We start from the raw sequence: 25,790 nt of genomic DNA on the forward strand, positions 1-25,790 counted from the left end.
TTTGTGGTCAGGCACGGGGGACAGAGGGAGTGGTATCAGACTTAACAGGACTCTGGCCTGAGACAAACCCACGCAAGGGTGCTGGTGTCTGGATAGAGGGAGGGAAGAGGGGAGGAGGTTGAGAAAGTGCTTTCCACAGATGGGGAACTGGATTAGATGTCGCACCGTGGAAGTTAGGAGCTAATGACTGTCAGATGGCAGACTGGATGCATTTCCCCTATAAGGTGGGAGGAAGGAGTGGGCTGGCCGCTCTGACAGGAAGATAACAAGCATCGTCATCTGTTACTCTCCATGTCAGCATTTATGAGGTAACAAAACGAGACATCTGAAGAAGAGGAACCTCTTAATGAATGCTGTCATGTTATGAGCCGATTCCTTCCATTGTTAATTAACTGCTGCCAGAGAAATGGCCTGCTGTCTGTAATAGCGAGGAAAGGTGGGCATTAGCTCAACCCTAAAAAGAGATCATGGATTGTATTTCAAAAGAGAAACTTCTGAACTTAGTTAGTCATGAATCATATAGTACAGTTGTCTGTAGTCAGACCAGATGCATTTGACCTGATGCAGCCTAGTTCATCTACTGCCATTTCCAAACACTGAATCCATCAAGAGGATGAAAAGATGCATTCAGCATTCTGAAGAAATGGTATCCATCTCTCTTTACTGTAAAAATAATCAAACATTTAGCACTGAAAAATGTGTGTACAAAACTGAGGCGAAACAGCCTTGCTTGTTTGGGGACCCACTGTCCAACATGTCGCTGTCAATGAAATCCATTGCATGGAGTGAGAAAGGACAAATAAGGCAATACAAATACCTCAAGTGTCATTGACTTACACATATCTATATGGAATAAGACTAATGAGTGCATCTCAGCCGTTGAGGGCAAATGTATACTTGGTCTGCTTAGAGCATTATAAAACACCGACTGTTAAATCCATCCTACTTCAAAATTGGTTTCACAAGGAAATAAAAACGAAATCAGACAACTCAAGATTTTATTCCAATTGCTTCGACCGAGAAAGAATAAGAGGAAAAGTGTATTTGGAAGAAGATAAATCAGAGGACATGTTTTGACTGGAGGAAAACATTATTTCACTACCGTTGCATTTATAAGCTCACTAATGATTTAATGCTGCAAATAAAACAAATCCAAACATCCCATTTCCTTTTTAATAAAGAATCAAGGACTTTTCCTTCCATCTATTAAAATAGATAAGATCTCTGAAAGAATTTATGAGTGCATAAGAATGCGAAAGCTTTAAATATGCAATTTTATGTCCCAACCTTGTTAAGACAAGTTCACTTACCAGTGACATTGAGAAAACAATTAACTATAGAATTAGCCAAAATGCTAATACGGCTATTTTGTGTCATCTTAACTAAACCTAATCACATTTATAAAAAGTAATATTTAAAATGGATGGTTATTTACTGGTGGGCTATATTGTACGCTTAGTAGGAGACCAACCATTATGGGACGGTACTCCAGTCCCAAATCTAACTAATGGAGAAGATGACAAGAGAAATAGACAGGAGCTCCATGCCGTCATCCTTCCTGGAAACGGCCTGTACTCTATGGGCCTGTTAGACTCCGAGTCACATCATTAGGAAGAGGCTACCGTTACAGGCTCGATCAGTTCAAACCAGGGAGGGACCAATAGACGACCACATCATTAAATGATCTGACGTACCGGTATAAAGATGATGAATTATAAGTATTATTAGTGGAATAGAGGACTGGTCACACATTTTAGAATTTTCAGTCGAGATTACAATATTTGGTTTGTCACTTGAATGACTTCATAGGTAAATTGTACCTGGCCAGTCAAATGAGTTTAATATTCTTTCAACCAATTAAAAGCATTTTGACAATACCTCTGTGAAAGAGTTAGAAAATATTGGGCACATCCAAAGTTAATGTTTGGTAACAAACATTTTATAACCCTATGAGAATTACCCTGTCAACCCTCACACGCTGTGCCAGTCTGTATGTAAGCATTACGTACAGCACTGAGTAATTGACCATCTTCATGCTAGAAGAACAATCTGTTTAATGCCCGTCTGGTGTCAAGCAAAGAGAACATATATGACCGTCAACAGAAACAATCTCTGGGGCTTCCTGAACATTAAGAATTGACTTAAGGGAGATCAAGTCGCTTTCCGTAATGTGGAAACATCAAGCGTCGTTGATGCGTCAACATCCAATAACAAACAGTAAGGCCAACATCTGTCATACACTGGATTGTCAAACCTAACGGAGTCTTGAGAACGGTTCTTCCATTTGTCTTTCTGCCACAGGATGATTCAGTGACAAACAGGTGTGCTAAGCTACCTGACGTATAGTCCCTCTGCACCACATGTAGTTTCTTTTTGGTTCAAGCAGCATGACTAAATGGATCCAGTCTGGGTTAAAGGAGGAACACAAAAGTGAAAGACAACTCACTCCCCAGAGTGATGGAACCAATGTAGACACCATGACAGCATCAGTCTTGTTGTGGGGGTTAGTCCTAAACTCCCCAAGTAAACCTCTGAAGAATCACACTCTGTCATTGGGTGGGAAACACTGATGAGAAAGAGTGGGATGATGTTACATTTTCTAGCTAAGTAAGAGCCTTCACCTCCCAGCTTGACTGCACTGGGGTTAAGTTAGGGGTTATGCCACACATTTGGAAAAATAAAAAGATGAGAAACGGGGTTCCCCATTTTGAACCGCTGACATTTAAATCGGTCTTTAACTTTGCAGGAGTTTTATGGGCCGCCCGTAGTGTTTGTGTGCGTCCAGTTTACACACAATTAATCAGTATTAGAGAGCGCCCAGAGCAGCCGGTCTTCAACAAAAGACTCCCTCTTTCACACAATGGTTTCCGGAAGCTTCTTTCCATGGCTTTTCCCGAGTCTGATTAAATAAGGAAGCAGATAATAGCAGATAGTAGATCCACACTGTGCTGGACTCCCTCCCTCCCCAAGCTCCCACAGCCAGCTGGGACATTTGCATACAGAGTGAAGGAGGGAGAGAGGGAGAAAAGAAGGGAAGGAGGGAGAGAGAGGGGGGTAGCACCAGACACTCCCACTGGCTATAAAGCCTAACCATACCGAACCTCTGACAGAAACCACATGTGGATCTGAGCACTGGGAGAGAGAGTGTAAAAGAGAGAGAGAAAGTGCAAGGGACAGACGTGGAGCCGAGCTGAGGGAGCCACGCAGACGTGGATCTGAGAGGAGAGAGCAAGAAAGAGAACGAGAGAGAGAGACAAACAGTATCCTGAGAGGATCTGAGAAACACAGTGGGACCTGACCTTCCTCCATTTGGTTTCTCACCTAGAGAAAGGAAAGTTAAAACTCCACATGGGACTTTAATGACAGAGGAGCCACGCCATACTGGACTGGAGTGCATCGGAGTCAAAGGATTTAGAGAGAGATACTGAGGTAACACTTGTTACTTTTTTCCCCGTGTGATCATTGAACTATCCATGCATGTCCAGGTGTCACGGTAGTAAACAAAGCCCCGAGTAGAGATAGAGCTAGTTGACTGTTGGAACTGCAGAGCACAGTGACCATGTCCTTCGCCATGGTGCGGCCGGCGCCCAACCGGTACCTATACTCAGACATCTCCATGTTGTCCGAGGACGAGGAGAATGGAAGCGAGAGCTCGGGCTCGGACGACCGCTCCTTTAGGCTGGACGCCAGAGGCTATGACATCAAGGTCGGGGGCCGCAAACGGAAGCCGGGCAGTGCTGGAGCAGGGCGTCTGGGAGGGGGTCAGCTCCCGCCTCAGATGTTGCTCTCGCAGGACGGCTCCATCTCTCCAACGACTGGGCTGCCGCGGCAGCGCAACGCAGCCAACGCGCGGGAACGGGACCGCACCAACAGCGTGAACACGGCCTTCACCGCCCTGCGGACCCTCATCCCCACCGAGCCAGCCGACAGGAAGCTGTCCAAGATCGAGACGCTGCGGCTGGCGTCCAGCTACATCTCCCACCTGGGCAACGTGCTGCTGGTCGGGGAGACATGCGGGGACGGGCAGCCATGCCATGCTGGAGCGACCTCCTCTGCCCACTATTTACATCAGCATGGATCCCCGGCCCACGACGCAGAGAACTCCCAGCCTAAACAGATCTGCACATTCTGCCTCAGTAACCAAAGGAAAATGGTGAGTTAGTCTGTCCCATCCGTCCACACCATGCATATGCCATTGTGCCACAAGTAGGATACAAAACACCACGACTCCAACCACTAAAGCAGGGTTTCCCAAACTCGGTCGTGGGGCCCACCCTGGGTGCACGTTTTGGTTTTTGTCCTAGCACTACACAGCTGATTCCAATAATGAAAGCTTGATGATGAGTTGGTTATTGGAATCAGCTGTGTAGTGCTAGGACAAAAACCAAACCGTGCACGCAGGGTGGGCCCCACGACAGAGATTCAGAAACCTTGCACTAAAGTAAAGCATTATCCAATTAGAAGGCGTTTTGTTTAGGAAGTACCATGCTGGATGGCTCCTTGCTATATGATTCCTATAGCCTAAGTGATTTCAAATAAAAGATTGAAAAGCTTCAAACTTACGCTACACTTAGACAAGAAAACTACATCTATTATTCCCTTATGTATTTAGGATCATCTGTTCTTGCGAGGTGAATAAAGGGAATCCTATGCACTCCGCTGTACTGTAGGGTAAGAAAGCAGCCCCTCAGTGCTCAGACAGAGACAGATAAGGATGCACAGTAGTCCAGCTTCAACTAAACCTCTCAGTAGTAAGACCCAAATCCCCAACTCTCAGAGATCATTTTCTCAGATGTCTCAATTTGCTTCCTGTATTCAGTAGCACTTCCCATTGTCTAATTGGTCTGAGAAGTTAGGGACCAACTGAATCGTGGGCCAACAGAAAATAGCCTAAACAAGGAAGTGTCACTCCAGATACAAACACGTCATCTATCCTTCTCTCGCTCTCTCCTCGTCCTCTGCTCTTCCTCAGCACACGCCTGGGCAGACTCTGGCTCATAAAGCCAACACCATGCCGCATTAAAAATAAAAGTGTAAATCACGCTCCAGCCATGTGAAATACAACAAAAACAAAAAACAGAGATGGGGAAACTGTCATTTCAACTCACAAGAGCAAAGCAGCTTTCAAACTTGGAATATACCATATGCTCTTAACAATTAAGAGTCAACCATGACATTGGGACATTTTCGGTTAGGTACTATATTTCACCACCACAATATGTATTATACCCTCAGAAAACATGAAGACTGTCCAAAATTAATTTAATTGAAAAAAAGCACAGAGGAAAGGAAAAAGCCTGGAGTCAACAATGTATATAGAACGGAATGCGTTTTAAGTGATTAAACTCTAAAATGACTTACTGGACTTACTCCTTTTAACTCCTAGTGGAGCAAACAACACAATACTAAGACGTACCACGACTCCAATACCACGACTCCAATACCAAGACGTACCACGACTCCAATACCACGACGTACCACGACTCCAATACCACGACGTACCACGACTCCAATACCAAGACGTACCACGACTCCAATACCAAGACGTACCACGACTCCAATACCAAGACGTACCACGACTCCAATACCAAGACGTACCACGACTCCAATACCAAGACGTACCACGACTCCAATACCAAGACGTACCACGACTCCAATACCAAGACGTACCAAGACTCCAATACCAAGACGTACCACGACTCCAATACCAAGACGTACCACGACTCCAATACCAAGACGTACCACGACTCCAATACCAAGGCGTACCACGACTCCAATACCAAGACGTACCACGACTCCAATACCAAGACGTACCACGACTCCAATACCAAGACGTACCACGACTCCAATACCAAGACGTACCACGACTCCAATACCAAGACGTACCACGACTCCAATACCAAGACGTACCACGACTCCAATACCAAGACGTACCACGACTCCAATACCAAGACGTACCACGACTCCAATACCAAGACGTAAAAACAGCTACCCACGTCTCCGTGCTCTGATCGAAAGCATTCTGGGAACATCTGCTCTATTCCCCAATCTGTCAGTGAGCCATCCTGAGCGATTTACACATGCATCCTGTGTTGACCTAAGGCTCTTCCTAGGTCTCCAATTAATAACACCGTCAACCACACACACACACAACCTGCCTCGCTGCATCTCAGACCTCTGGCTTCCTAAATAAATCATGAATACGATATAATGACTCTCATTCTGGACAACACACACCATCACTAGAGATGTTCAACAGCAGACAACAGAGCTGCACAGTAGACGTGTTACACTGCCATCATTAATATATTAACATGTCCTGGAGAGTCACAACTCCTGACCTCTGGACAAATCTAAGAGAAAGCTATGCGCACCATGAACAACGTCTGGATCAACCTTGTTACAGCATCACCAAGGAGCGAATAATGCATCAAATCAACAACTAATTCAAGTAAACGCCTATTAGTAATGTTTCGTAGACGTAGTCACTGCTACAAAGGAGCTCTTTAAAAGACCATGAAGGAAACAGAGATGCAGGAGTCATACAATTAATAACAATAAAAAGAGACTAATGGACATTCGCCCGACTGGAAGCAATCCTATTCATCCATTTCATTGATTTTAGCAAGGCAGACTAAACCAGCAAATGAGATAATGGCTGTTTAAGTTTTTTTCTCCTGAATTAAAGGCCTGTCTATAGGAGGCCTGAGCAGGGCCGATATTCGAAACAGATTGGGCTTCGGCTTTGTAGTCGAGGCTTTAAGAGGCGAAGCAACCCACTCCAAACCGCACTGCTCTCTTTACCCATACTAAGCTCTCATTACTCCGTGAAAAGCATTGCTCGGCCAAGACTCATTGCTTTATTGTTGCTAAAGAAAGAGGAAAATAAAAAGGAAACACATTGAGGTACTGTCGAACACAGGAGAGTTGTGCGATCTGGAACGTTCACAAGCATCTTGAAGAGTAGGAAAGATGATCAAATGCTTCATTGATCAATTAGCATACTGTTATGATATCACCAGTTTAGTACTTGTGTTGGACTCAATCAACCAATCAAAGTGCTCTTTTCTAGCCTACTACTCATTGGATCAGTAGTCAGATCAAACATTTTACATCAGAGAGAGACCATCATTTCACTCTGAATTCGCTTTATTGTATTTCAAGCTTTTTCCTGCCACTGAAGTCAGAGGCCAATTTATGTGGACACACACACAGAAATGATTTGCTTACAGATGTGTATGTGTTGTTAAGTGTGTGATCTTATCACATTTTCCATTCCAAAATTGTATCCATCTGGCACAGCTCTACCTTGCTTGGAGTGGAATAAATATTTTTCTATGTAACATAGTCAAGCTAGACATCTCGTGCATGCACATACACCCCCCCACACACACACCCACCATCATGAAACGTTTTACATTTCTATTGACAGCAAATAAATTGTGTAAAAGTGCACTTCAACTAAAGCCCCATAATAATGACATAAGACAGAGCAGGACAAAAATTTACCAAATTTGAGGTTCCACACCCCCCGCCAGCTCCCTCTTTCGTTGGGGGCTGCTCAGCACAGTCCATTAGGAAGGGAGCATTCTTTCTCCCTAATAGCTGTAGCAGGTGAAGACAGGGGATATGAAGGATGGCAGGGGGATTGCATAACAGGACACACAGGAGCAGACAACCCCTGGTCAAATGGACAGTATGTGTGCAGCAGCCGTTTCTAGGGGAACAGGGAAAAGAACTTGGCGAGCTTCCTCTGTGTACTGGTGCTGGGGTTAACCCAACAGATTACTAATTGAGTATAGACAGCCTCAGAGGCCAGTCCCAAAGCTGTGCACTAGCCTGGCAGCCACAGCTGTGCACTAGCCAAGCAGCCACATGGCTCATGTTTTCTGTAATTATCTCGAGTTCCTTCATTACAGCCATACGGAAGTTACTAAAGCTTTTCCCTGCAACAGGAGTCTATCAGTGTGAACATGTAACACATTATGAAATTACCCAGTGTGAACTAACAGCAGGCTGAGAAGCAAGCTAGAATTAAAAATAACACTTTTTTATTTATTTATTTATTTAACCTTTATTTAACCAGGTAGGCAAATTGAGAACACGTTCTCATTTACAATTGCGACCTGGCCAAGATAAAGCAAAGCAGTTCGACACATACAACAACACATAGTTACACATGGAGTAAAAAACAAACATATAGTCAATAATACAGTGAAAAAAAATAAGTCTATATACAATGTGAGCAAGTGAGGTGAGATAAGGGAGGTGAAGGCAAACAGATATATGTATAAATAAATAAAAATATAAAAAGGCCATGGAGGCGAAGTGAGTACAACACAGCAAGTAAAATAAAAACTAAAAAACACTGGAATGGTTGGTTTGCATTGGAAGAAAGTGCAAAGTAGAGACAGAAATAATGGGGTGCAAAGGAGCAAAATAAATTAATAAATAAATACAGTAGGTAAAGAGGTAGTTGTTTGGGCTAAATTGTAGATGGGTTATGTACAGGTGCAGTAATCTATGAGCTGCTCTGACAGCTGGTGCTTAAAGCTAGTGAGGGAGATAGGTGTTTCCAGTTTCAGAGATTTTTGTAGTTCGTTCCAGTCATTGGCAGCAGAGAACTGGAAGGAGAGGCGTCCAAAGGAAGAATTGGTTTTGGGGGTGACTAGAGAGATATACCTGCTGGAGCGCGTGCTACAGGTAGGTGCTGCTATGGTGACCAGCGAGCTGAGATAAGGGGGGACTTTACCTAGCAGGGTCTTGTAGATGACCTGGAACCAGTGGGTTTGGCGACGAGTATGAAGCGAGGGCCAGCCAACGAGAGTGTACAGGTCGCAGTGGTGGGTAGTATATGGGGCTTTGGTGACAAAACGGATGGCACTGTGATAGACTGCATCCAATTTATTGAGTAGGGTTTTGGAGGCTATTTTGTAAATGACATCACCGAAGTCGAGGATTGGTAGGATGGTCAGTTTTACAAGGGTATGTTTGGCAGCATGAGTAAAGGATGCTTTGTTGCGGAATAGGAAGCCAATTCTAGATTTGACTTTGGATTGGAGATGTTTGATGTGGGTCTGGAAGGAGAGTTTACAGTCTAACCAGACACCTAGGTATTTGTAGTTGTCCACATATTCTAAGTCAGAGCCGTCCAAAGTAGTGATGTTGGACAGGCGGGCAGGAGCAGGCAGCGATCGGTTGAAGAGCATGCATTTGGTTTTACTTGTATTTAAGAGCAGTTGGAGGCCACGGAAGGAGAGTTGTATGGCATTGAAGCTCGCCTGGAGGGTTGTTAACACAGTGTCAAAAGAAGGGCCAGAAGTATACAGAATAGTGTCGTCTGCGTAGAGGTGGATCAGAGAATCACCAGCAGCAAGAGCGACATCATTGATGTAAACAGAGAACAGAGTCGGTCCAAGAATTGAACCCTGTGGCACCCCCATAGAGACTGCCAGAGGCCCGGACAACAGACCCTCCGATTTGACACACTGAACTCTATCAGAGAAGTAGTTGGTGAACCAGGCGAGGCAATCATTAGAGAAACCAAGGCTGTCGAGTCTGCCAATGAGGATGTGGTGATTGACAGAGTCAAAAGCCTTGGCCAGGTCAATGAATACGGCTGCACAGTATTGTTTCCTATCGATGGCGGTTACGATATCGTTTATGACCTTGAGCGTGGCTGAGGTGCACCCATGACCAGCTCTGAAACCAGATTGCATAGCGGAGAAGGTGTGGTGTGATTCGAAATGGTCGGTAATCTGTTTGTTGACTTGGCTTTCGAAGACCTTAGAAAGGCAGGGTAGGATAGATATAGGTCTGTAGCAGTTAGGGTCAAGGGTGTCCCCCCCTTTGAAGAGGGGGATAACCGCAGCTGCTTTCCAATCTTTGGGGATCTCAGACGACACGAAAGAGAGGTTGAAGAGGCTAGTAATAGGGGTGGCAACAATTTCAGCAGATAGTTTTAGAAAGAAAGGGTCCAGATTATCTAGCCCGGCTGATTTGTAAGGGTCCAGATTTTGCAGCTCATTAAGAACATCAGCTGACTGTATTTGGGAGAAAGAGAAATGGGGAAGGCTTGGGCGAGTAGCAGAGGGGAGGGCAGTGCTGTTGTCCGGGGTAGGGGTAGCCAGGTGGAAAGCATGGCCAGCCGTAGAAAAATGCTTATTGAAATTCTCAATTATAGTGGATTTGTCGGTGGTGACAGTGTTTCCTATCTTCAGAGCGGTTGGAAGCTGGGAGGAGGTGTTCTTATTCTCCATGGACTTTACGGTGTCCCAGAACTTTTTTGAATTTGTGTTGCAGGAAGCAAATTTCTGCTTGAAAAAGCTAGCCTTGGCTGTTCTAACTGCCTGTGTATATTGGTTTCTGGCTTCCCTGAAAAGTTGCATATCACGGGGGCTGTTCGATGCTAATGCAGAACGCCATAGGATGTTTTTCTGTTGGTTAAGGGCAGTCAGGTCAGGAGAGAACCAAGGGCTATATCTGTTCCTGGTTCTAAATTTCTTGAATGGGGCATGCTTATTCAAGATGGTGAGGAAGGCATTTTAAAAAAATGACCAGGCATCCTCTACTGACGGGATGAGATCAATATCCTTCCAGGATACCCCGGCCAGGTCGATTAGGAAGGCCTGCTCGCTGAAGTGTTTCAGGGAGCGTTTGACAGTGATGAGTGGAGGTCGTTTGACCGCTGACCCATTACGGATGCAGGCAATGAGGCAGTGATCGCTGAGATCTTGGTTGAAAACAGCAGAGGTGTATTTGGAGGGCAAGTTTGTTAGGATGATATCTATGAGGGTACCCGTGTTTACGGAATTGGGGTGGTACCTGGTAGGTTCATTGATAATTTGTGTGAGATTGAGGGCATCAAGCTTAGATTGTAGGGTGGCTGGGGTGTTGAGCATGTTCAAATTTAGGTCGCCTAGCAGCACGAGCTCTGAAGATAGATGGGGGGCAATCAGTTCACATATAGTGTCCAGAGCACAGCTGGGGGCAGAGGGTGGTCTATAGCAGGCGGCAACGGTGAGAGACTTGTTTTTAGAGAGGTGGATTTTTAAAAGTAGAAGTTCAAATTGTTTGGGAACAGACCTGGATAGTATAACAGAACTCTGCAGGCAGTCTTTGCAGTAGATTGCAACACCGCCCCCTTTGGCCGTTCTATCTTGTCTGAAAATATTGTAATTGGGGATAAAAATGTCTGAATTTTTGGTGGTCTTTCTAAGCCAGGATTCAGACACGGCTAAAACATCCGGGTTGGTAGAGTGTGCTAAAGCAGTGAACAAAACAAACTTAGGGAGGAGGCTTCTAATGTTAACATGCATGAAGCCAAGGCTATTACGGTTACAGAAGTCATCAAAAGAGAGCGCCTGGGGAATAGGAGTGGGGCCAGGTACTGCAGGGCCTGGATTCACCTCTACATCACCAGAGGAACAGAGGAGAAGTAGGATAAGGGTACGGCTAAAAGCTATGAGAATTGGTCGCCTAGAGCTATTAGAGCAGAGAGTAAAAGGAAGTTTCTGGGGGCGATAAAATAGTTTAAAGGAATAATGTACAGACAAAGGTATGGTAGGATGTGAATACAGTGGAGGTAAACCTAGGTATTGAGTGATGATGAGAGAGATCTTGTCTCTAGAAACATCATTGAAACCAGGTGATGTCATCGCATATGTGGGTGGTGGAACTGAGAGGTTGGATATGGTATAGAGAGCAGGGCTAGAATCTCTACAGTGAAATAAGCCAATAAACACTGACCAGAACAGCAATGGACAAGGCATATTTACATTAAGGAGAGGCATGCTTAATCGAGTGATCAATAAGGGTCCAGTGAGTAGAGGTTGGTTGGGGTCGTGGCGATCCAGACAGCTGTCCGGGTATATGGCTATCGGTAGCAGCATAGGATGGAGGTCTGTTTGTAGATACCTCGTGCGTTTCCGTCGGTAGGTTCCGTGTAGTGGGGTTTTGTTCAGATAGCAGCCGATAAGACAGCTAACGATTAGCGGGCCTCAGATGAGCGTTCAGGTAACGTCGGGACGGAGGTGCCGGTTGGATAAATCCCTCGGGCAGATAACGTCGGCAGTCAGTCGTGAAGGCCCGGTGGGGTTCCGTATCTGCAGCAGCAACAAAAGAAACGGGTCCGGATGGTGATGGAACTCCTCAGCTGGCTAGCTCCAGCATGATTTGAGTTTGCTCCGGGGTCGACGTAAGCCAATAGTCACACGGTATGCAGCTAGCTAGCTGCGAAATCAAGGTGCAAGTGTCCAGAGCCTGCGGTTGGAATCCGGGGAAACTGAGAGAAAAAAAAAAGTCCCGGAATGCTCCGGTCCGAGTCGCGTTGCACAAAAGTGCCGGTAGATTATCGAGCTAAAGGAATAGCTGATGACCGCAAAACGTGGGCAGCTGAAACACCAACGCTAGCCAGCAAACCGGCTAATTTCGGGGCAGCTACAGATTAGCTTCTGGCTAGCTATCGGAGTAGCTTCTGGTTAGCTTTCAGGCTAGCTTCTGAATTAGCCCCTGGCTATCTTCCACGATGGATTTTCAGATTGAGGTAAATACTTATTGTAATTGGTGAAGCGGGTTGCAGGAAAGCTTTTGCAGGAAAGCTTTTGTAGTTGAGTTCTTGGATAATAAAATAAATTAAAGATATGTGAAGAAAAGGTGTAAATATATATACATACAGGACACGACACGACAATACGGAAAAAGACGTCTGAACTGCTAAGCCACCTTGGAATCCAAGGATTTGTTGAATATTAGTTGAATATTGTTGTATCTTAATATTTCATTTTAATCTAAAATACTATTGTCCAACTGTAAAATAAGCCTTAACCATGTGATTAAAAACCTACACATTTTTCACTTCACACCTACAAACACCTGTTTAACAAGTTATTCTAGAATATGTAATATCGTGTCCAACTTTTGTCCACAGACAAAACAGGGTGTAAAGAACCCACGCTCAGAATAGTTAGGATGACCAGAAGGAAAGCGGGCTGCATTTAATAACCCAAACAGATGAATCGTCCGTTAGGGCTCAAGTTACGTCTGAAAATCCACGCACCCCTGCGCGCACACACACACAAAGCTGACAAGTGCCTCCATTGTAATCTTGAACCAATCTGCCAACGTTACCTGTCCGGCCGAAACCAAACCAAATATTTGCCTAAAGAATGAAGCCTGAGGAGAGAATAAAAACACAGATCGGCTTCTGTGTCTGTGGAAATGTAATATGTTGTGATATGTTTATAAAAACAACAAAGCCTTCCCATGTAATTAGATGCTGTATAAGCAAGTGGTGGAAGCTTTAAAAAGAAAAGAAAAAAGGTGTGAGTTCAATCAAAAAAGCCTTCACATTTGGTTTCAGCTGCTGCGGAATTAGCCCTATACATCTTTACAATGTGTTATACAGGATATGAAAAACAAATGTTAAACAAAAATCCTATTAGTCGGGTGTAAGTGATCCCTGGAGCTGACGAATGTGACTTTAAAGTGGCACTGAACAAAAACAATAAACCAAAGAAAATAAAAAGTTCCTGGCCAGTTTTCAAAAGAGACTGTCTGACCTCATCAATTGGAGACGAGTGTTTTGACAGAGCGCCTGGGCCTGCCTACGTCAGACGTAGCCGTGGAAACGATGGCATTCCATGGCCTGGTCTCCCGGTCTCTGGGTTAATCCGTAGGGAGCACAATGTGAGCCAGGTGTCCTAATGCTAGTTCTGCCACTCAGTGTATGGTGGGAGGAGAAAACATGAGCCTCCCCCATGGCCATGCTACGGCCCACAAGCCCCAGACCAGTCAACATCATACCTCCCCAGTCCACACAGCCTTCACACATCCCCCGTCCACAAAGGCCTCCACTGCAGGCTGGACCAGTGGGTTAGAAGAATAGAACTAGGCCAGTCTGACAGGCGCGAGCAGTGCACTCACTCAAAGGGTTAATGTCAGACATAAACAATTTTATTTTCCTTTACTTACGCTACCTCATCAATAAGGTGCATTGTAAAATAGTCAAGATTGGGATAGAATCCATCTTGGAAATGTATTTTCACAAAGTGTTTAGCATTTTTACTATTAATAGACTACTACAAAATGTTAACTTTTATTTATCTTTCTTTCAGAGCAAAGACAGAGACAGGAAAACTGCTCTAAGAAGTTAATATCTGGAGGACGACAGAGGGAAGAAACTGACTTGATGAGCACAGCATATGAACCAGAACTGTGGACCAGAAACGTGACATTCTTAAAGGTGTACATAAATCAAAATCTGTATTTAATTATACGCCCCCCCCCCCCCCCCCCCCCAAAAAAAAATCAGAACTGAGATGCTAAGTGTAGTTTCTGACGAGGTAATCATTTTTGGATCGAAAGAGACTGTGGAACTTCTTGGACAATGGAAGCATGCCCGGACTCAAAGAGGAGATCGGGAATAATCACCCTCTAAAAAACATTCAACACTTCTCCATTCCATGAGCTCTCAAAGACTTGAAAAGAGAGAAGAAAAAGAAACACAAAAAATAACATTGCTCTCATCTTTTCTTTACCTGAGAACGTCTGCATATGCAGACTGATAAACCTGAAACTTAAGAACCACAACCCTCTCTGCATGAGACAGACACCTAGACAGTCGGTAAGGACTCAGATGAGCCACGGTGGAACTAAAAGGGGTGTGGTAAGGAGGGTTGTAATGGACAAGGGCAGGCAAAACTGGAACCCATGGTTGACTGTATCAGGCTACTTGCCGGAAAGTGAGCGAACTGTTCCACAAGCCAAATATATAACACAGCTTTCACTTCAAATGTAACTGGGTTTTGTGGTCAGTGAGTTTCTACCCCGACGGACAACTGCCTTTCTCCTGAAGATAAATCCTCAGCATTCTGTCTTATGTAATTTGATGTTCTGTACAATATTTGTAAGAATCTGTTCAAATTCATGTCTAAATAAATATGCTTATGAATTAATTACGTTTATTTCAAACAGGTAAGATTCCTTTATTTTATTGTTAAGAAAATACTTAAAATTTCAGTGTTTTTCAGTCTGCTGATAAACATGATATTTCTTCCAGTTTTATTTCCGAGGTTTTTGATGATGATACAGACATGTACAGTATGAAAGACCAAATCAGGTGTACAAACAGCTATAGAAACACAGTGAGGTGTGATAAGGAACAAACCACAAGCTGATCATCTCGCGCTGTCCAGCTAGATTACCATCTTTACCACACCTCATTACTCACGCACACAGCTGTTCACTCAAACCCTTAATTTACTAGAGATGTAACTAAAAAAGGGACTGCCGATTTGAGACAGCATCTAGTTTCTTCCATATTCACAAGAAATCTCATATTGCAACTATTGAACTCCGTCAACTGTGGCAACAAAAGAAAAAGAAGCTGGCAGTAAAGGCCTCAACAACTCAAATTACAAAACTCGTTTTTTTCAGAATCAGCCAGATGATATATGCAGTATTCTCTTCAGTGCTTTGTAGAGTACAGCTGAGACAGTAGTAAGCGGCTGCCTCTACAGACTAACACACTGAGGGGGAGGGTTCCAGGGATGAGTTTGGGCAGCGTTGGTCGCGGCTGAGTTTGGGTGTATGGCAGGCCCTCGTCGGTCGGGACCTTTTAAGGGGCAGCTGCGAGGCTCAGCGGGGGATGTTTGGATCTGCAGGTACAGGGCTCCTGGCTGCCTGCCGCAGCATGTCCCTCAGCCCAGACCATTCTACCCCCAACCCCCACGCTGTCCCTCAGCCCAGACCATTCTCCCCCCAGACCCCACGATGTCCCCCGGCCCAGACCATTCTCCCCCCAGCCCCCACACTGTCCCCCGGCCCAGACCATTCTCTTCCCAGCCATCACACTGTCCCCGCAGCCCCAACACTGTCCCCCAGCCCAGACCCGACCAACCTGTCTGGTAGGCAAAGGAAGCCTGCACACCTCTGGAATTCCTCCCCCTGTCCCCGGTCATGTCTAGATGGGATACAGCTTGTCAAATAGACATTTGCATTTTAGCTAACCCAAACACCATTCCTCTCTCTCGGCCAGAGAGAACTGTGTCCACTACTCCCTGACCTCCAGGCCACCCCCTGCTCCCTCCTCGCTTTCCCCCCCACCAGGGCTGCCTCCCGCTGGGGTCCGGTCCCTTGCTATCACACTCACCCATCAGCCCCGTCACAGGCAGCGGTGGAAACCAAATGTGGAAATGTTCACAATCGCTGGGAGCGAGGCTAGCTGCTCTTTTTCCTTTCATTCACGACAACCTGGACAAACCCACTAACCTCTATTTCTAATGGAAACTAAAATATTTGCAATGTAATGTTTAAACAGTACACTATAACCATGGACTCAAGTGTTCTATTGATAAGGAACAAATTACTTTGTCAGATCAGTGACTTGGTCATAGAAAAACTAATCTTTCAAGAAGAATACGGGATTTGAGTAAAAAGCTGAAATTTGAATTAAGAGGATGCCAATGTTCCTTAGTATAGGGAAATCTGGAATTCACTCCAACCCAGGTTGTGAGATCAACACTGGGACGTGAATGCAAATGGATGGGCAGCAGAATTTGACTATTTCAAGGTTAAACGAACATGTTTTTTACCTATTACACTTCCAAGTAAAAAATACTGTCTGTTCCTCTGTGTCCTGCAAAGAGCGAGAGTACAGAGGTAATGTCTTGCTTTTCACAACAAGTGACGTGAAACCCACCATACAGATTAACACCAGAGAGTACCATCTCAGTATGGCTGTGGGGACAGTGAATCAGGGTAAACTACCTACAGTGTTGGAGATGGTGACGTTGGTCTGTCTCTTCGGTCCCTATGGGTCCCATTCAGGCATATGGAATGGTTAGCGGTTAACAGACGCCAGCCAGCCAATGGAGACTCATGTCTGGTCTGTAGAAGTGCTCCTCTCCAGTCAAGCCCAATGAGAGGATGACCGTGTGGGGGGGGTCACCCTACACAGGGCTTGGGCTAACCACAGGGGGATGGATGGTGGATGTGCAGTAACCATAACGTTGCGACGCAGAAGACCCTTAGAAGAGGGACTCGTCTGACAATGCATCTGGAGACCAGGAAACCAGGGGTTCCTCCCCCACGAACTGCCTCTACACACTTTTTAATTTCTAACGTCTTATGTTGTATGGCCGTACTGTAGGAACCAGGGCCCATAATAAATACATAAATAAATAGTTATTTCGCAAAATAGCAAATCCACAATTTCTGAGGTCGCGACGAAGTCAGGCCCTCATTCAGTGAGGCGGAGTGTAGCGTCTGCTCGCCACAGCTGTCGAGCCACGGTGCAGCGAGGTCCACACGCCACGCTAACTTGATAAATAAATATTCTGAAGGATCCTCGTACATGCGGTTTAACCTTGGGAGTGAGTACAGCCTGTGGAAACTTTGCATTCCGACTGAGCACGTCCAGGTTTTTCCAAAATGGGTTTTCCACCTGTGCAAAAGCATCCGGTACATCATTCAGAGAAAATCTTTATTTATTGAAAATTAAATATCCAATGATGCCCTGAAGCTTTCCTTCCCCTCCCCACCACTACAGCCCACAGGTATTATGACAAAAGAGAAAGCCATCGGGTAAAGAGAATGAGGAAATCCCTTGCTTGTGCCTTGGAGTTTACAGTTAGTTGCGAAATCTGCTGCGTTCTCTAACATCCCAGTGATGTCAATTCCGTTAATTTTCTTTCCCCACGGCCACCACAAAAACCTTCTACAAGTCACAGAAAGATTCATAGGTTTTAATGGGAAAACGCATATTTTCAGGCATTGCCAGAGTAGATAGATTGAGGACTTTTAATGAGAGGAAAGAGGTAGAGAGGATAAAGACAGAAGGGAGTCTAGGTGAGGACAGATTTTCTCTCTTCCTCATTTTCTTCCTAGTAGACCCAGAGCCATAAAAGGATTTTTACAACCCCAGTCTCTGTAGAAACTCTGCAGCTCTGACAGGGGAAAGAGAGTGGGGGAACCGGGCCCGGCCTGGTGTGAAGGAGAAATCAAGCAGTCTAGACATCTCATCTCTTAGCAGTGCCGAAGGTGAGAGCTTCAAGCATTCTGGTTGCCCCCCATCCCCGTCAACACTCACCACCACCCCTCCTCCTCACTAAAACCCCCGTCCCCCCCCCCAGGGTTTCGCCTCGCAATCCAACCGCCATCTCCGAACCCCTCCTTCCAACCGAAACACATGGCAGCCCCCGTTGGCAGTTGGTTTCAATCAGGCCTTCTGGCAACAGGACACACACTGGGCCAACTGGGAGCCGTGCTGAATACCGGATGAGAAGGAAGTCCTAAAAACTACGGAACGACAGGTGGCTGCTTTGGCAGCCCCACACCCCCCCACCCGCAACCGTCCTCCCTCCTCTCTTAAAAACACCCCCCACCTACATGCACCTGCAAGGGTCCGGCATGCTGCAGCCGGGGGTCCTGTTTGCTCTGTCGGAGCAGCACGCGATTGCCCAGCCACTTCTTAAGATCACCCCCCACCCAGACAAGCAGCTCTGGATCAACATTCCCCCACCGACTTAGAAAAACACAACCCTGCTTCTCCTTAAATAGACTATTAAAAAGAGATTTCCTGCTGACAGCGCAGTGACAGGCCAAGATTCCACATAATTTACTACCTATCTGTCAATTTTATCACCATATTGATTTCAGCAGTGCTGCAGAGCCTGAATGCAAACCTTTGTGTCCCTAGGACAGGAACAGTTTGGTAAGTAGTTTATCCTGGGCCAACGCAAAATGGTATACCTGGTCCTCTGAGGCCTCTCACGGCCCTTTTATTGGCCCGGGGCCCAGAGCAGCACAGCACACTGATCAATATCAGACTGTTTGAGGAGACACAATGCATCTTCTAGGTAACCTGCTACGGTGACTCCATCAATCAAGACAGTGTTTCAGGGTCCGTGTCATACATGTCAGCACCGACCGTAGGTCCAGGCTGCATACAGATGACCACACTGAATACGTGGATGGACTTAACACATACCCAGTCAGTATGGAACTGAACTATTGTGGGAGGGTAAAATGAGACCAGGTGGCCGGGGGAAGGTCTAGACTCTGGACTGTTTCCAAGAAGGCTACAGAGATGATGACAACATTAGTGTAAAAAGAATGAGTGGTCACAAGTGGAAATCTCTCATACTGTACGTCTCCTTCCCCAGGTAGAAATCCTAAAATGGTTAGATTGAAAAATGACTACTTGGGAACAGTAGGTTTCATATCTTGAGAAATACGTTTAGCATCATGACATTCATCTGGAAGGCAACAGTGTACGGGAGAGGGAGAATAAGTGGGCGGGAGAGGGGCCTTATGGCTCCTTATGGAATCTTTATGAATCGCCTAACGTCTAATGCTGGTAACAGAACACCACCCACGTTCAATTAGATTTAATTGAATAAATCTTTAAGAATGGATTCTAGAACAAAACCATTGTTTTTAATAGTGCAGCGGCAGATATATTTCATAAAAACCAAGCCCATGTCTATCGAACCACAAAATATATTAATCATCCCTCTTCAACGTTAATGTCATCCAAATGGCTAAGGGGAAAAAAGTGAAACAAAAGACCCTATACCCTATTCATACGTCAGGTCTGGTTGTTCCTCTAATAAAGAGAGGAAAAACACAATCATCTATTGTGAGCGAATAAGCAGTCGTTTTGAGTTCAAATCAGACGCATATATTGGAAAAGTAGGGTTGATGATGTCTTTAGGTTAAGGCGCAACCAACCAATGGCACTTCCACCATCTCCGCTATTCTTGATGGCTACGTTGAGTTCCATAAAGGAAGTTTTAGTGGCCGCTGAGGGCTGGCAATGGTTATTTCATTCCAGCCGTCGAAAGCAAGGCCCCATTCTCCGACTGATGCTGATGTACCTGGCTTGCGGTGTATGATCATAACTCTTGAAGCAACATGGATTTACTGCTTGTAAAAATATTAAAAACCGTAATATTTGGGAAGGGAGGTTGGAGTCAAATGAATTGAATGAACAGGGGTGGGGGGGAGAAACAGAGTTAAATACTGTAGACTAGAGGAAGACCGTACAGGGCATGGGGCCACCTATTTAACCACAACATGACGAGACCACAGCGATGAAACATCCTCTCCATTCATGAAACATGTTCTCCAGTCACACATGTATGGGATCTCTGCTATCCCCATGTAAAAAAGGTAGCACTCACACCCAAGTTATTGGCGCTGGTCTCCTGAAAACACACACAACATGTAAAGTGATGGTCCCCTGATTCATGAGCTGAAATAAAAGATCCCAGAAATGTTCCATACGCACAAAAAAAAGCTTATTTCTCTAAAATGTTGTGCACACACTTGTTTACATCCGTGTTACTGAGCATTTTTCCTTTGCCAAGATAATCCATCCACCTGACAATTATGGCATATTAAGAAGCTGATTAAACAGCATGATCATTACACAGATGCACCTTGTGCTGGGAACAATAAAAGGCCACTCTAAAATGTGCAGTTGTATCACACAACACAATGCCACAGATGCCTTAAGTTGAGGGAGCGTGCAGTTGGCATGCTGAATGCAAGAATGTCCACCAAAGCTGTTGCCAGATAGAGAAATTAACATAAAATTATCATAAGCCACCTTCAACATAGTTTTAGAGAAGTTGGCAGTACGTCCAACCGAACTCAAAACCGCGGACCACTTGGAACCACGCCAGCCCAGGACCTTCACATCTGGCTTCTTCACCTGCGGGATCGTCTGAGACCAGCCACCCAGACAGCTGATAAAACTGTGTGTTTGCACAACCAACGAATTTCTGCACAAACTGTCAGAAACCATCTCAGGGAAGCTCATCTGCGTGCTCTTCGTCCTCACCAGGGTCTTGACCTGACTGCAGTTCAGCGTCGTAATAAGGTTCAGTGGGCAAACGCTCACCTTCGATGGCTACTGGCACGCTGGAGAAGTGATGGATTCCGGTTTCAACTGTAACGGGCAGATAGCAGACACCTTGTATGGCGTTGTGTGGGTGAGCAGTTGTCAACGTTGTGAACAGAGTGTCCCATGGTGGTGGTGGGGTTATGGTATGGGGAGGCATAAGCTACGGAAAACAAACAATTGCATTTTATCTATGACAATTTGAATGCAGAGATACCGTGACGAGATCCTGAGGCCCATTGTCGTGCCATTCATCCGCCACCATCACCTCACGTTTCAGCATAATAATGCACTGCCCCATGTCGCAAGGACCTGTGCTGAATTCCTGGCAGCTAAAAATGACCCAGTTCTTCTTTCATGGCCTGCAAACTCAGACATGTCACCCATTCGGGTTGGGTTAAATGCGGAAGACACATTTAAGTTGAATACATTCAGTTGGACAACTGACTAGATATACCCCTTTCCCATTGAGCATGTCTGAGACGCTCTGGATCGACATGTACGAAGGAGATGTGTTGCGCTGCATGAGGCAAATGGTGGTCACACCAGATACTGACTGGTTCTGATCAACGCCACTTCGTTTTTTAAGTAACTGTGTCCACCAGATGCATATCTGTATTCCCAGTCATGTGAAATCAATAGATTGGGGCCAAATGAATGTATTTCAATTGACTGATTTCCTTGTATGAACTGTAACTCAGTGAAATCTTAGCAAATTGTTGCCTTTATATTTTTGTATGTATGTAAAAATAAATAATCCTCATCAATATACACATATACAGTGTCTTCAGAAAGAATTTAGACCTCTTGACTTTTTCCACATTTTGTTACAGCCTTATTCTACAGTTGTTGCAGAATGGACAATGGTACACCACCGCCACTAGCCTGTACCATTGACACCAGGCAGGATGGATCCATGGACTCATTATGCTTATGCCAAATCCTGACTGCCATCAGCATGATGCAACAGAAACCGGGATTCATCAGACCAGGCAATGTTTTTCCACTCAATTGTCCAGTATTGGTGATCGCGTGCCCACTGGAGCCGCTTCTTGTTTTTAGCTGATAGGAGTGGAACCCGGTGTGGTCGCCTGCTGCAATAGCCCACCCGTGATAGACGAGTTGAGCGTTCCGAGATGCCATTCTGCACACCACTGTTGTACTGCACCGTTATTTGTTGGTTTGTGGCCCACCTGTTAGCTCACACCATTCTCTGTCAACCTCTCTCATCAACAAGCCGCTGGTCCAAAGGACTGCCGCTGACTGGATGTTATTTTGTTTGTTGTACCATTCTTGGTAAACCTGTGCGCCTGGCACTGACGATCATACCACACTCAAAGTCACATGTTTTGCCCATTCTAACATTCAATCAAACAATAACCGAAAGCCTCAAGGCCTGTTGGCCTGCTTTATATAGCAAGTAGGAGCAACCCCTCTTTATGAACGGGTGGTGTACCTAATAAACTGGCCAGTGAGTGAAAATAAATTAGATATAGACCTTCCATGCACTGGGAGAGGGGATGAGTTCAGGCCTACTCCTCAGGTTGCTTCCTGGTTTAGGGTTGTGTTGAAATAGACCCCCTGGTCCACGTTCCCTTAATTGATTCGATTTCATGGCTGGAACGCAGCTACATGACCAGAGGAACTCCCTTGGTGATGGCGTTAAACTCAATAACAGAGAAGAGGGACCTGGGAGGCTGGAGGCCATTGCCCATGGCCTCAGTTTAGCTAGGGAACAGCCAGATTCCAGTTTAGCTAGGGAACAGCCAGATTCCAGTTTAGCTAGGGAACAGCCAGATTCCAGTTTAGCTAGGGAACAGCCAGATTCCAGTTTAGCTAGGGAACAGCCAGCAAACGCACCGACAGCTAAACGTGCCTCTGGGCCTCTCCTGAAATCAGAGTTGATATCCAGCTCTCTCTTCCCTAATCCACACAGGCAGGTTTTTGTTACATTTTACCAAAGCTACTGCACTCAGGAGGAACTTGAAAACATTACTTCTGACTGCTTCGGGTAACACGCTGTTCCCGACGAGACTGGCTCAATCAGTGCATCGTGGCTGAACACTGAAGACAGGGGAGGGAGGAAAGAAAACAGCAAGGGACTGATAAAGAGAGAGGGAGGAGAGATGGAGACAGACAAGAGTGACAGAGGGGGAGAAGAGTGGAGGGAGACAAAGGAAAGTTTGACCTCCCCAGCCAAAAGGGACACTGGGTCCAGATCACACCGTGTCTTGTCCTTTCTAGTTGGGCCAGGATTTCAACACTGGAAATAGAACCATCCTCTCTGTCTGCTGTCAGAGGTGCTAATAGAAACAGAGGAGGACGCTGTGGTCTGGTCTCCCTCATTCAGTCAGAGAGCCGGCAATCCCAGTCCTGCCCAACTGTGAAAATCCCAGTTTTGAAAGATGTTTTTACTGCCACCGAGACTTCGACTGAAATCGGCGTGGATACCATCTGGAAGGCATTAGAAACCACCACCTGGAAACATCCCAATCACAAAATTAAACTTTGGATTACCAACATTTTACGGGAAAAAACTACTTCCAGACATGAGTGCCTACATTTCAACCCCCCTTTTCAAAATCTGGTTTCATCAGATTTCCGAGAGCAGGAGGAGGATGATGAGGTGGGATGAGGAAGAATGAAGTGGGAGGAAGATGAGGGGGAAATGAGTCTGGTCTCTTAGCGCATGGTTAAGACGGGACACCCAACAGGTCACATCGTCGAGAGCCTGTTTGTTATGGTTGGTAATGAAATGAAAATAAGCCACCTCCTATAGGGTGCTTGCTCCCGAGCAACAGAGTTCTGACAGAGGAACAGCCTTCATGAAGCAGATAGGATCACACAATTAAAGCCAGTCCACGTCTGAAACGCCCGTCATTGATTAGGCTGGAATAACAGGAGGGATTTAAAAAAAGGCAGGCCGTCTCACAGCACATGCCGGGGAAGTCAGAGGAAAGTAACCCTAACATATCCTAGATGTTAGATATAGGCAAGCTATTGAAGGAACTTGGATCTTGGTCGTGAAAAAAGGCTTGATTTGACCAAAAATGGAGAGGAAATGGTGTGTGCGAGTGAGGAAGTCATTTTCATCAATGATGATGATGGAGTAGTGTGTTTTATTAGATTCCCAGCACAGCTCAAGAGGCAATGTGGTGGTGTGGTGTGCGTGTGCGTGTTGATATGAATTCACTCTCTGGAAACTCTCGTCTTGGCATGAATGTTGGTTCTACACCCAAGGGTGCACTCAAAAGACGGGCTGAACTGTGTTCTGTTCCTCTGGACCTGCTGGTAAGTCAAGCAGCACAGCATCCCAGGGTCATCCAAGGTTGTCAGGTGGAGAGTTTAAAATGGCTGCCAAGTATGCATCTCCCTCTCCCCTGTCCTGAGCCCACCCCTCACTTCAATGGGCCATTGCTATCTGCTCTGGAGTTCGCCAACCACTGAACTGCTCAATGTGATTGCCAGATATGGTCCTCAACATGACCCGTACAGTTCGACTTATAAAGACAAAATCTCCATCAAGTCAACGATGTCCAACAAAACGTTTGGTCAGTAATGCACACACTAAAATGGATATTATGCCATGTAAAAGTCCTGAGTGCACCAAACGCGTAAGCCTACAAAGTTTCATGTGCCTACAGCAGACAACAAAAGAACAAGGATGTTTTACTGTAGGGCTGAAACTTTTCACTGACTGCTAACTTAACTTTCTGATGTAATCTACCCTTGTGCTGTAGTCTCACAAAAAAAATACAGCTTTACTCAGAGAGAGACTCACAAAAAAAAAAATAGTGATTTCATCGGTCTACTACTAGCACCACAAGAGAGGCCCCACCACGCTGGATCAGGACCTAAAGTTGTGTTTGCATCGTAGGGGCTTGGCAGGGGTACCCAGACTATGTAGACAGGATCTGGGAAGAGGAGTTCAGGGGTGGGGGGCTACATCATGTATGCCTGCTTCAAGAGAGCTGTCCAAGTCTCTGCTGGAGCAGCACCCAGACATATTAGGGTTGTCTGTGGCCCGTCAAAATCACGGATGAGCGCATCGTCCTCCAAAAGCATTCCAGCTTCTCCTCCTGGGACGAGCCTCACAAGAACAGCCAACCGGGAGGCTATGCTGTGAGCACAGCCACAAGACTGGGGGCACACATGCTCACTCTCCCAGCCTGTTAAGAGCTTTGGCAGCTTTGACAACACTGTTCTGATTTCCAATCTCCCAATTGAGCATTTCCCCCCCAAGCGCTTGATCCCTAGCTCACACCGTAAATCAAATCTCATTTTATTTGTCACATGGTTTGTAAACAGGTGTAAACTAACAGTGAAATACTTACTTCCCAACAATGCAGGGAGAAAACTAGAGAAATCATTTAAAAAAAGTATAGCACAAGGACTAAATACAATGAGTAATGATAACTTGGCTACATACACGGGGTACGAGTACCGAGTCCATGTGCAGGGGTATGAGGTAATTGAGGTAGATACTGTATGTACACATACAGTTGAAGTTGAAGTTTACATACACTTAAGTTGGAGTCATTAAAACTCCTTTTTCAACCAATCCACAAATTTCTTGTTAACAAACTATAGTTTTGGCAAGTCGGTGAGGACATCTACTTTGTGCATAACACAAGTCATTTTTCCAACAATTGCTTACAGACAGATTATTTCACTTATAATTCACTGTATCACAATTCCAGTGGGTCAGAAGTTTACATGAACTAAATTGACTGTGCTTTAAACAACTTGGAAAATTCCAGAAAATTCTGTCATGGCTTTAGAAGCTTCTGATAGGCTAATTGACATAATTTGAGTCAATTGGAGGTGTACCTGTGGATGTATTTCAAGGTCCACCTTCAAACTCAGTGCCTCTTTGCTTGACATC

At 45.4% G+C, this 25,790-nt stretch overlaps 2 protein-coding genes across 3 annotated transcripts in view; one reads left to right on the top strand and one right to left on the bottom strand.

The window, feature by feature from the left end:
• The window catches only part of LOC120027223 (ribosome biogenesis protein bop1-like), a 144,852-nt gene that overhangs the window by 81,995 nt on the left and 37,067 nt on the right, over nucleotides 1-25,790 (bottom strand). The gene's annotated exons all lie outside the window — the stretch shown is intronic.
• On the top strand, nucleotides 3,141-14,301 carry scxa (scleraxis bHLH transcription factor a). The gene is made up of 2 exons (XM_038972119.1): nucleotides 3,141-4,153; nucleotides 14,115-14,301. The coding sequence occupies exons 1-2, from the start codon at nucleotides 3,560-3,562 to the stop codon at nucleotides 14,151-14,153; spliced, it is 633 nt and encodes a 210-aa protein (XP_038828047.1). The 5' UTR covers nucleotides 3,141-3,559; the 3' UTR covers nucleotides 14,154-14,301.

The sequence above is a fragment of the Salvelinus namaycush genome, chromosome 32 (assembly GCF_016432855.1).
Source record: "Salvelinus namaycush isolate Seneca chromosome 32, SaNama_1.0, whole genome shotgun sequence".
Lineage (NCBI taxonomy): Eukaryota > Metazoa > Chordata > Actinopteri > Salmoniformes > Salmonidae > Salvelinus > Salvelinus namaycush.

Coding starts and splice junctions, on each gene's coding strand:
- scxa (XM_038972119.1), top strand. CDS start 3,560: ATGTCCTTCGCCATGGTGCGGCCGGCGCCCAACCGGTACCTATACTCA. Junction 4,154..14,114: donor TCAGTAACCAAAGGAAAATG/GTGAGTTAGTCT, acceptor TCTTTCTTTCAG/AGCAAAGACAGAGACAGGAA.